The sequence below is a fragment of the Ooceraea biroi genome, chromosome 3 (assembly GCF_003672135.1).
Source record: "Ooceraea biroi isolate clonal line C1 chromosome 3, Obir_v5.4, whole genome shotgun sequence".
NCBI lineage: Eukaryota > Metazoa > Arthropoda > Insecta > Hymenoptera > Formicidae > Ooceraea > Ooceraea biroi.
In genome coordinates, this window is record NC_039508.1 from 17,346,090 (window position 1) to 17,358,937 (window position 12,848).

Genomic DNA, 12,848 nt, shown 5'->3' on the forward strand with positions numbered 1-12,848 from the left:
GCAATTGACAGGGAATGTTCTCGTACCTGTTGAAAAGTAGAATCTTGAAAAAACTCGACTGAATGAAACGCCCTAAACCGTTCTGTTTCAGAGGTGCGCGATGAGTCGTCCAAGTGCGTGGACAAGTATTTAAATTGCGCCTTGGTGATCAAGAACGGCCTGTGTCGGCTGAAATATTACAGGGACTCGTGCTGCCAATGCCGGCACTAGCTGAATCAGCGATCTCGCGATCACGATCACGAGCGACCGTGATCATGAACGAGTGCGAAACCGGCGCGACATTCCGTCTCCGAGAGAGAGAGAGAGAGATATGGATATCGGAACGGGCGAATCGTGCTTTGCGTGAGACTGCATAAAAGCAAGATCCATGTAGTATTTTATTTATATACCACCATGGAATATATTTATACATTATGGAATCAGGTCGCGCGTGTCTGTCTTACGCGATCGCGTCTTCTTTCGCCGACTGCAGCGGCATGATCCTCGTAGAGAGCGCGACGCGGACTCTCTTCGCGAGAAACTTTGTCGATGCTTCGTCCCGATCCTTCGGATTTTCGAGCGAAGCGAGCGCCTGTGAAAGAATATCGAGACTGCTTTAAAGATTTTAGGAAGGAACTAAGGTAGGAAATAGGAATTCTCTAAATTAAGAATGAGCCGTTCCCGAGAGGGAATTCTTCCGCGAGAGAATTCTCGCGTATTGAGAAACTTATCAGATGTATTGTATAATATTAGGGATTTGTTTGTGCGATAATTTATATCGACGCTGCACACGTGCGTGTTCACCTGTGGGTGCGCGCCGCGGGTCGTTTACATCACGTCGCGTGCGCGTATGACTCAATATCTGTGTTATCTGCCGCGGACGGACAGACGCAGGGACGTAATTTTATCGATTCATACGCGTGCGTTCCTACGCAAACGCGGCCTACGCCGACTGGCCCTTTCACGCGTAGCAATTTTAATTTTCGTGCGTTCGTTATTGGACGGTGCGTCCTCGCGAGATCATCTCAATGACTCGCGTTTCTGAAATAACGAGGGGAGAGAAAAGGCTCGCGTGTTCTAGAGACGTGTGTCGCGTATTTCTTTACTAAAAATAGAGCGCATTAAAGTGGACAATGGCGTATGTTAATGCTGGAAGCGTAACAGCCCTTAAACGAATTATTTTGATTTAATTTTTGCAACGAACGCGGGAGAAAGGAATCGCATACACGATGTTTTTAATGTGTTTTTAATTTGCATGCATTTCGCAAGGCACGATTGAGCAGTCCGATTAAGAAGGCCAAGGGATCGTATTCTCGAAGGTAAGCACAGAAAGGCAGGAGAAAGAGAAAGAAAGAAAGACAGAGAGAGAGAGAAAGAGAGAGAGGAATCTGACACAACAAGGCGCAATTACGCTCCTGGATAACGAGCTTCTCCTTGCATGCATATTCGCGCAAAACCTGTACGCCCATGGAAACCTCCGAGGCTGCTGCTGCTGCACCCGCCTCTACGCCGACCGCGTAAAATGAAACGAGTTTTCAGCGGAACCCGTACTACGGAATCGACGTGAAAGAGGCGGCAGCCCCGCTTACGTTATTACACGGGGGGCCCGACGGAGAAACACGCGGCCCCGATGAAAACTCGTGGTGGCTCGGCCGTTCCCAAAGAAAAATATTTTCCCACAGAAACGTGATTGCCCCGTCCGTTGAAACGCGGAATCTCGTCCGATGACAATTTAATTGTGGATTTATCGCGCCGGACTGCATACGGACGGCGCGGCGCGGGCGGTGCGATCGAGGCGAGAATATTGTTTCTGTAAATAAATCCCGCGTAAATATATATATATATACGCGGCTCGCTGTACATACAAATCGCGAGATGATGTAATAAAGTATCCCCCAGCGCTAGGGAATCACGATAGACATTTTTTTCTTCACGAAGCGTGTGTGCTTTTCGTTTCCTTGTTAACGTTCGTCCGAGCTGAGAGTTCGTCGTAGAGATTCGTGATTCGAAAGTCGATGAGCGAATTAATTAATTGCTCGATGAAAACGGCGACTTACGGAAATCGCGCGGCGACGTATTTATTCCCCAGGATCGTAAGTCGTAAGAAAATTTTATTTATGGTAGTTTATTACGGGAGGATTCTATTTATTTAATGTCTCGAAGTCTCCACGAATCTGCGACTCTCGTTCTGCATACGTATACATCGGCGCTATCGAGAGCTTGTTCATTAAGCATGATAATATATATACGTCAACGTAACAGAAGTATACGCTTGTATGTGTAGAATATATAAAACCGTCGTTAGTTGGTAAATATATGTATTATAGTGTATTTCGGCGTCAAGAAATAACAGTTGGAATGGCTCTTCGATCTCTGTATTGCAATCACGTATTACTACATCGAGCTCGTATTTCATTGCGCTGTTAGAACCGATATATCGCATGGATTAATCAATTAATTAATCATCAAACGGATTCCTTCATTCTGTCAGACATAAAAAATTAAGCAGCATTCTGTATCGCATTGTACTACTCAGAGAACGTTCCACGTCTCGCTCAGATTCTCTATTTTTACAGCAATTACAAATTATTTACACGCATCTTTTATTTTATTTCCGACTACCGAGTTTATTTTATTTCCGAGTCGGCCATTGATTTATCTGCTTTCCGTTGCAGGTAAGTGCATTTATAATTTATATCTTCTTTTGCTAATAGATAAAATTTAGTAGTGTTTCATTAATAAATTTATGCTTGCTTTAATTTCAGATTTTCTTGCTTCTCTCTGTCTTTTTCTTTATTTATTATTATATTTCTCCGTATCTTCATCATACAAAGTGCTCCTAAAATACTCGATTAAATTTTCTCAGCGTTTACTTTACATACTGTTGTGAAAAAGCGTGAAGAAAACACTCCAGAAATGCATTCTTTTCATGTTTTACATACGTTGAAAGTAAATAGTTAGAAATATTCTGTATCAAGTTCCTTGGTAGATTATTACACGGTAGATTATTATGGAATCTGAAGTTGACTTGACGTAACGATTTCAGGCACAGAGACTTGCTCAAATGCTACGTTAATTGTAAGTGTCGGTGTTTCTGTCAAATTAGTGGAACGAATTCATGAAATGTAAGGACATAATGATAAATATACAATTTACAATTTCCTACACATGTAATTGAATAGTGCAATAATTTCAGATAACGTTGAAACGATAAATCACTGTAAAATTACGGACGTGCTCTCGCGACAGCCCGCTATTAATTAATAGCAATTCTGTGAGTGTTAAGTGTTAATGGCTGTGATGTAATCTTATGTCCCCGACTAGACTGCAGCACTATTAACTTTGCTTTGATTCGAGATCGCGGAACGCGACAAGCAAGTCGCAAAATTATGTCTCCGTATCTCGGAATGGAATTATCGTATATTATATTATTAATAAGACATAATTATAATATCTTGCTGAATGTTCCAGTTTAGAAAGATTATCTGTGTGACTGTTTCATCGGCGTTTCGTGTAATTTTCTGACTGTATAAATTTAAAAGTAAAGTAAGTGCAGAAGTGATCTTCAACGCGCGAGGAAGAAGCGCTCTTATTTTTGAGACAGCGCGCTATGTATACCGCTAACGTTAAGAGGCACGAAGGGGAGCGTGTAATAATCACTATTGTGATCCTTTATCGACACGAGACGTCCACTAGTAACCCGTAATTACGTGATCTGTGTCGTCGGAATCGTGTGTGTTAATCATGTAACTCGACTATCGCGAGTAATAATCTCGTCAAGGACTGTGATATAATCGTAGTCTGCAGGAATGAAGTACAACGAACGATAAAACGAACAGTTAATGATTAGTACAATGGGCCACCTGCTCAGAGAAGCCACAGTCATCTTGTCGCTTTGTAAAATTGCTTTCGTGTTGCTCGTTAGTGCGTAATTAAGCCCTTCACCGGAAACAATCGTACGACAATCACAATCGCGATCTGTACAATTAACCGTGACGAAATTAGCGAGGCCTCTACACTAAAAAATTAAAAGTAACTATTGAATTAATAGAGTCACAACTTTTCCAGTTACGACTGTTAAATTAATAGTTACTACCATAAAACAATAACTATGAAAAATGGTTGTGTACGTTATGCTTAATTAATTATCGCTCACACTTCCCTCCATGTAACGCGCTCTTTTTGCGATATGAAAAATCGTGCGATCCGATTTCATACAGCTTTATCTTCCTGCGATATAAGTGTAAACGAGAAGTCGTTCCCTCCATCCCCTCTCTGCACTTGAATCTTATTATATATACGTCGTGTAATTCTTTGGAGTAATGTAAGTCATGTTTCTGCAAAATGAATGGCGAGAGAATCAGACTGACCAGAGACAAATGTGCGTTAGCTGCATATGTATTACGTCTATATAAGTACATGTTTGACTATTCGAGCATACTCTTGCATATTAAATCATTAATTGGGAGTAAGTCACATCACTGTTCTTACCCGAAGGAATTTTTAGGCGATGGACTCGATGGATATTAATAGCGCGACTGAAAATAAAATGTCATCATTCTTCTTTAACGTGTGTTGTCAATTTTGTGTCTCACGAAGTGTGGTGTAAATTCAGCGTTTATTTTATTTTTCGTAGGAAACTATTACAGTAAGATAAAATTCGTCGCTGCGTGTGCATACAAAGAATTTATAAAAAAAACAATCGACATACATATATACGCATATAAATATCATGATAGCTTATTTGAATATTACTCTATGTCTTTTTCCAGTTCGTCAATCAGGTACTCAGTTGTACCTAAACTTGCATGCTTGTTCGCTAACTTTAATTATCAATTACCCGCAACCGTTATATTAAAGTCTCGATTATAATACAAATCAGAAAATTAGTCGCACTTGTCTTAAGTCGCAGCCGCAGTTGCGACGTATAATACGAATATAATTCAGCGCGTTTCACATTTAATCACAGTTATTAAGTAATTGTTCGGTAATGCAGTTTCCGGCAGTGTCCGTTACAGTGTCCGTACAGAGGAAACATCACATATTACAAATTCCAGGTTCTATCTCAAGCGAATCGTTAAATCGTTCACGCGAATATTTCATATACGCGTTCGTAGTTCGTCGTGAAAAATAAAACGAACAATATCGCAACATGGTTAGGGATTTCTATTTCGCGTGTTCCGATATTAAGGTGCCGATATCCTAGTAAAAAAATATTGCAGCACTCGGCAAAATATTATAAAATTCATGTTTTAAGTTTCTGCTGCATTGCGAGCGCACAGAGTTACCTTATTAATTATGTTAGCTGAGACTCATAGGGTAAAGGCAATATTGTGTAACGTCTAATATCGTATAGGGCAATATTTCATAAATTAAATTACATGCTTCATAGGGCAAACGATGCAATTAAATTCGTTTTTAAAGTTAATTAATAAGTTCTTGCTACACTTTTGCACATAAAGAGACTCGATATATCTTTACGTATAAATTTGTCTGACATACCACGATTTTATTCCTAGATTTTACACTTTTTATGAAGTACACGATATTAGGTGCCATTTTTTCAGGATCGCGATTTTTCAGTTTTTCGATTGTTACTGCAATACAGTATAATATATCAGTACCACAGCTGCATGTATCGTTTCTTAACTAAATTTCGAAGAGAATGCGAGTTATGCGATGTCAAAATATTAATTTCTCTACTTTACAATTTAAAATTAATATTAATATACGATATTAGGTGCTTTTACCCTATTAAATGTCGCGTAGCGAGGCGAGATAAAGCAAAGCGCAAGAGCTTGGCTCGAACTAAACGTCAACGCATTATGCTCCTGCTGTTATAACATATCGCTGTCTGGTGATCGTTAAGAACGCTCGTTGCTCAGACTGACGCCTTTTCCCATCCATCTTTCCTTCAGGTCTACTTTCAGGCCCAAATCTCTGAGTGCGGCCTTCACGTTGTCATCCAATTTCGAACCGTGCAGACGTAAAGCGTTTCGCAACACCTCCTCGACGCCGCACGCTAGAAACTCCTTGGACTCGGATTTGTTTCGCACCGACATGTTCCTGACCGCCCAGGAGGCTTGCTTCAGGACGTTCACGCTGTTGGGATAAGCCTTCATAGCGTCCACGATCACTTGAGCCGCGCCACAGTCATAAAACACACCGGCGTTCGAGGAGCTGCGCAGAGTCAACGCGGATATGCAACTCAGCCCTGCAGCCACGATGTTCTCCGATTTCTGAAAAGCATGAAATTTCATTTTAAATGCGCTTTCAAGCACAGTGTTTATTTTAACCGAGAAATATTTTTTACGTTATTTTTTATTTTACTTTAACAGAGAAATATTTTTTTACTCTATTTTTTATTTTACTTTAACCGAGAAATATTTTTTACTCTATTTTTTATTTTATTTTAACTGAGAAATATATTTTACTCTATTTTTTATTTTAACGAGAGAAATATTTTTTAAAACGATTTCATCGTAAAAGGATCACTTCGATGAACTTTACCTTCATCCTGCTGATAGCGGATACGATTAGGGGCGCGCATCCGGAAGTCACGATATGCGATTTCACGGTGTCGTTGCCAGCGAGCGCCTTGAGCAGCTTCAGAGCCTGCCAGTTCAACTTCTCGGAGTCCGGATAATCGGTCATTATGTCCTGAACAAATTTCAATCCGCCAGCCTCCTCCACCTCTTGGCAGAATTCGTTTCGGACGACCAGTGCTGCTAATGTGATCATTAAGTCGCCTACGACTCTCGCGTCCTTCATAAATCCTGTTCGCGTGTCAAACGAATTTTATGACAATGTAATTATTAAGTAGTATCACGTGCTTAACTCTACGGTCAACTAGCGAGCAAAACGTATTGATCGGCATCTTTATTTTCCGCAAATGTCTTATAACAGAAAAAATAAATGTGTTTAAGAGGAAAGAAAATCCTTGAGATGTAGAACAAAAATCAGTTTAAAAGACTTTAGAAATTATAGAAATTATAATTATATTAAAGAAAGACTTTAGAAGTTACAGAAATTATAAAAGAAAATTTAGAAATTAGTCAAAAATAGAAATAGTCAAGTATAATTTACTTTTTAACAGTCCCGTGAGGACGTCGAGAGCACCCTTCGCCATGATAGTTGCGTGCTCGTGAGCTTTCCCGTACTCGTGCCTGATATCATCGTCCAAGACGAACGCTCTGATCACCGAACACGCGTCCTTGACCTCGTATGCGTCTACGTCCGCGCGCACCAAAATCTTCTTGAGTTTCTCGAAGATATTGGTCTCGAAGATCCTTTGCCTGTTCAGCTCGTGCTTTATGCAGCATTCGCGTATCCAACGCAGCAAGCATTGCAATGTCGCAGTGTCGTAATGCCCCTCCAAGATCCTGACAAGCAAGATTTCATAACTCGTAAAATACAGAGCTTGGACTCACGTATTTTCTGTCACCTTAAGACTTTTCGTTGTCGACTTTATTATATATTGAGATCCTTTAAACTATCGCAAATTTAAAAAACAAAAACGCGAGATAAATCAAGTAAATCAAACTTAAATTTAATTTAAACGAAGATATGTGATTTCTTCTGATGTGAGAAAGATATTCAAATTTTATAAGTGATAACAAGAGATAATTAGGAAAGACGTTAATTTTTCTACAATATATTACGGTATATTACCGGTGTGAACCTGGCACCTGACTTTAACGAAATGAAAATTTTCGGGCATATTTCGTTTGTACCTCAACAGTTTAAAAGTTATAAGGGGTCAAACAATAGCCAGCACCCGACTAAGATATCCGAATTTTAATAATGCCATTCGAAAGAGCATCGTTTGTACCTTCAGGAACCATCGTTTAAATCGTTTGTACCTCAACGGAACCGGAAGTACAGGTTTTTCAAAAAATAGGTCCAAGAGGTATCTTCGTCAATTTTTGAGATATCGCAAAACGGCTAAAGGCATTCGAAAGAGCATCATTTGTACCTTCAGAATCCACCATTTAAATCGTTTGTACCTCAAAGGAACTGGAAGTATAAACTTTTAAAAATGTGAAAAAAATACATCCAAGAGGTATCTTCGTCAATTTTTGAGATATCGCAAAATGGATAACGGCATTCGAAAGAGCATCATTTGTACCTTCAGAATCCACCGTTTAAATCGTTTGTACCTCAAAGGAACCGGAAGTACAGCATTTTCAAAGTAAAACAAATAGTTGTTCGTACCTCCGTTGTTTGCAGAGATATCCGAAAATGCCCAACGCCATTCGAAGGAGTATAGTTTCTACCTGTTTGTACCTCCTTTCAAATCCTTCGAATGGCGTTGGGCATTTTCGGATATCTCTACAAACGACGGAGGTACGAACAACTATTTGTTTTACTTTGAAAATGCTGTACTTCCGGTTCCTTTGAGGTACAAACGATTTAAACGGTGGATTCTGAAGGTACAAATGATGCTCTTTCGAATGCCGTTATCCATTTTGCGATATCTCAAAAATTGACGAAGATACCTCTTGGATGTATTTTTTTCACATTTTTAAAAGTTTATACTTCCAGTTCCTTTGAGGTACAAACGATTTAAATGGTGGATTCTGAAGGTACAAATGATGCTCTTTCGAATGCCTTTAGCCGTTTTGCGATATCTCAAAAATTGACGAAGATACCTCTTGGACCTATTTTTTGAAAAACCTGTACTTCCGGTTCCGTTGAGGTACAAACGATTTAAACGATGGTTCCTGAAGGTACAAACGATGCTCTTTCGAATGGCATTATTAAAATTCGGATATCTTTTAGTCGGGTGCTGACTATTTTTTGACCCTTTATAATTTTTAAACTGTTGAGGTACAAACGAAACGAACGATGGTGCAAACAGGTACAAACGAGGTACAAACGAAATATGCCCGAAAATTTTCATTTCGTTAAAGTCAGGTGCCAGGTTCACACCGGTCAATAACCGAGGAAACTGTTTCTCTCTCTCTCTCTATCTCTCTCTTATAATTTAATTTTTCTTTGTATAATTTCAACTATCTCTATAATGCTTCTGATTTTCATTTTTTAATACTTTATAAAAAATTTTTTAATTAAAATTTATCTTGGATAATACGCTTGCTTTCCTTTAGAATTATTCCTAAGCGATGATTCTTACTCGATCTGCAACGCGATGCCATCGTCGTCCAGCAAGTCGGGATGCTCGGTCATTAACGAGGTGATGGTTTCCAAAGCGGATTTGAATGTCGCATGGTTTTTTCGACAGCCTTTTAGGATATCCATGAGGATGTTATAACACTTGCGTTTTCCCGCGAATACTCTGTCTTTGATGTCTTTGTCCAATTCTGTTCGCAATTCTTGCAACATTTCGGGCGCACATTCGTAACTTTTATCGTTCACGGCGCGCGATAGTCGCTCCAGACACGTAAGTATCTTTTCGTATTTCTTCTCGAGAACTAGATCGGTGACGATGTTGCTCAGATCCATCCCCTACGCGGAATAAACGCTATCCATTAATCATATCGCATTGCGATTGTGTGATCAGGCGCTATGATCAGAATGTGTAGCGTTTTCGATAAAAATTATATCAATTTCCGTCTGATATCGTAAATATTAAATCGTTAAATATATTTAAGCATAATTACTTCCAGTTTAAAAATTTCTTTTCACTGATCGTTTATCTTTATAAAGATGAAAAAGATATTATATTATAAAAGATAAGATGTTATAAATATTTCGTTAAATATATTTAGGCATAATTAATTCCAGTTTTAAAAATATTTCTTTTCAACAATTATTTATCTTTGTAAAGATGAAAAAGATGATGATAGAATTTGTCGTGTTGCATTGACTTTTTTACTCTCTTTTACAGAGTTGTCATTTCTTTTATTTTACAGTCACCATCAAAGATACAAAAGACGCATTAGGGGGGCATTAAAAGAACGCAATAAAGAATAGGCCGACGTCTTAAGATAGACAATAGTGACACGAATGCTCCGAAACTAAAAGCGGTCAAGAAATGCGGAAGCTGAACGCGTAACAACCTCTATTTTTATAATTGCAAGTGTAACTTTTTTCATGTTCAAAGCTTCAAAGCTTTGTTTTTAATGGAGAGTTATATATATATATATATATATATATATATATATATGCAACACGATAAAGAATTTGTAAGATATAATATTGTGAACGTTTCAATGCAGAATTTGCAGAAATATCAGTTATTCTTTCGAGATTTTCTCTCTCTCTCTCTAATCTAGTAACAAGATAAAACATTCTTAAAATGTTAACTCGTATTAATTACAATTGTTAATGTAACTCAATAGTATTTTTGTACTTGGTTCTATTAGCAACAAATATTTTTCATGCATTTCTGCACGCGAATGACTCACGCGTAATTACGCGCGAAAGCATGATTGATCGATTTAATCGTCGAGAACTGCTCTGATCAATTCCGATTTAATTAAATTAAATCGTCGAATAAATTGGAAATCTTTATTAAGATTATCTTCTCGAACATTTGACGTAAACCTATTTCTTCGTTAACAATAAACTGAGAAAGTTCCGTGGCGGAACTGCACGCGAACGGAGCACGACGCTTTCTTTTATTCACCGTAATTAACCTGGATTTCAAGACAAACATCACGATAAACTTCACATTGTCGCTGACTTAAAATTTTCTTCGATTAATTATTAATTTCAGAGTCGATACACCGTTGGACAATGTCCAACGCCGTGCATGCGCTGGCGGATGACTCATGTAATCGCGCATGCAAGGAGCAGGACGTGTCTTTCATGGACCAGCGAGCGGTATAAACAAAGGACGCTGAGAGACAGTGTCAGTGTACCTTCATTTCATAGCCCTTGATGGCGTCCTGGATCGCCTCCTCCTCGGTCATGCCCAGGTCCTCCATCAGCTCCCTGACTTCCTCGTCGTAAGCCTCCTGAGTAACCTTGCTCATAATAAAGCGCTGCTTTTCTCTCTAACGCCGTACCGTTTTTGCTATATAAGGAGATGAGCGAGACACGAGTCGCGCAAGAGCGAGGCGAGCGTGCACTGGCCCGACCACGTGATAACAAAAAGAGCGGACCTGTCAACGCATCCACGTTCGCAAATGCATCCCCACTCTACTAGGCTCGAGGCTACGTAGGCATAGAGTATAACCAGAAGTGCCCATACTAGTTATATTATGGGCCGCGACACGCGAGGTGGACACCTAGGGAATCCCTAGCCACGTGAAGTTGCATCAGTCGCGGGCGTATGGGGAAGGCGATTTGACAAGCTCAGTGTAGAGGACAGCACCGATCTTGGGGATATAACTGGTGTGCATGCGCGAGGGCGAGAGCGCACATTTCGTAATGTTTATGAATGGTGATCCTGAAAATTATTGTTAGAAAAATTAAGTATGGATTTTAGTAAATTTAAAATTGCTGAATTGAAGGAAGAATTGAAAAAGAGAGGAGCGCCTTTGAGAGAACGAAAGGCCGAACTTGTAGAAAGATAAGTGATGCAATACAATATTATTGTACCACTATCATGTTTTTAATAAAAGGTGGCCGAAAGAAGAATTATGTCGATATCAAGACATCTATTTACTGTCTTCAGTTTGCTGTGGATCTTAATAAACTACTTGAAAGTCATTAAAGTTTGAGATTGGAATAATATTATTGGAAAAAATCAGAAAAAATCTCTCGGGAACCGATGTCCTCTCTTATTATTGCACCCATATGCCATACACATGCCCGGCATGTCAAAAATACCGAAATATTCACCTTTACGTACACAACTTCGTAAATATATATGCATATAGAACAGTCCGACGTATCCCCAAGCTCACTAGCGCTCCTAGCGGCTATAAGTGGCAGTCGCCTTCCCCATCGCGTGTCTACGTAGGGTGCTTTCCATTAACGACACAGTGCGACACAGAACAGAGTATCATTCTATCTTTGTTGTTCACTGGTATTGAAAAAAGATAGAATGATACTCTGTGTCATTAATGGAAAGCACCCGTACTCGTGCATCGTGACCGCCAATTATTCGAAGGAACTGCAACGCACAATCGATGAAAATTGCAACGCAAGTGACAATGAGAAATCTGACGAATCGATAATCGTAAGTTTCGCATGTTTTTAATCGAGCAGGTTAAAAAGTAAAACCGGAGAGCACGCAATTATACGTACCTACGTTCGCGTAGTAAGACATTTTCCGGATTTCACCGAATGATAATTGGACTTTTCGCATCGAAAAATATTTAATCGAATTAATCGACGTGCAACAATTCGAAAAAAAACGCAACCAAGGCAAGAAAAAAGAAATCAAGCAAAGTCACGCATTTAAGGAAGCTCAGGTATTATTCAAGAAATCCGGAATTACGTATTAGTACGTATATTCGTATATACTTAATCGGAATTGAACGTAATTTTAAGTAACTGTTATATGCAATCGTTTGTATTTCGTTTGAAGAGTAATGAAGTGTGATTAAAAAGGTTTGTGAGTCCCTCAGTTAATTGTAATTAAATGTTTATTACTCGGTAATTAGCCGGAATATAGATTTGTTCCTCATGTTAAAAGAAAAAGGCGCTACTGTTCCCTGAAATTCTATTGACAGTTTCCCTTCTATGGTATTGAGAGTTTTGGTTACAGATAATACAACAGTCGAACAGTTTTCAGTTTTCAGAATGTATACATTATAGATATACAATTACTACATTTACACGAGCGCTATTTCTGTAGTAACTTACTCGAATTATAGTAACTCACCCCATTTACACGTAGTGAATTATCGGTTTACCCCGTTTACACGCAGAGAATTATCGTAAGTTACTATAATTCGAGTAAGTTACTACAGAAGTAGCGCTCGTGTAAATGTAGTAAATATTCCTCAACTGAAGAT

At 39.0% G+C, this 12,848-nt stretch overlaps 2 protein-coding genes across 5 annotated transcripts in view; one reads left to right on the top strand and one right to left on the bottom strand.

Annotated features, from left to right (window-relative positions):
• The window catches only part of LOC105284410 (thrombospondin type-1 domain-containing protein 4), a 71,421-nt gene extending 68,843 nt beyond the window's left edge, over positions 1-2,578 (top strand). For all 4 annotated transcript variants that reach the window (XM_026968211.1, XM_026968209.1, XM_026968212.1 and 1 more), the window contains exon 19: positions 92-2,578. In XM_026968211.1, coding sequence (XP_026824012.1) covers positions 92-210 — 119 coding nt within the window. In that variant the 3' untranslated portion in view covers positions 211-2,578. The remainder of the gene's footprint in view (positions 1-91) is intronic.
• A 2,000-nt stretch (positions 2,579-4,578) lies between these two features.
• LOC105284408 (armadillo repeat-containing protein 6 homolog) lies at positions 4,579-11,073 on the bottom strand. Its single transcript, XM_011347874.3, has 5 exons — positions 10,803-11,073; positions 9,113-9,444; positions 7,066-7,361; positions 6,490-6,755; positions 4,579-6,218 (listed from the first exon to the last, which is right to left on the bottom strand). Exons 1-5 carry the CDS (start codon positions 10,914-10,916, stop codon positions 5,844-5,846), a joined length of 1,383 nt encoding a protein of 460 aa, XP_011346176.2. The 5' UTR covers positions 10,917-11,073; the 3' UTR covers positions 4,579-5,843.
• Between the last annotated feature and the right edge of the window lie 1,775 nt (positions 11,074-12,848).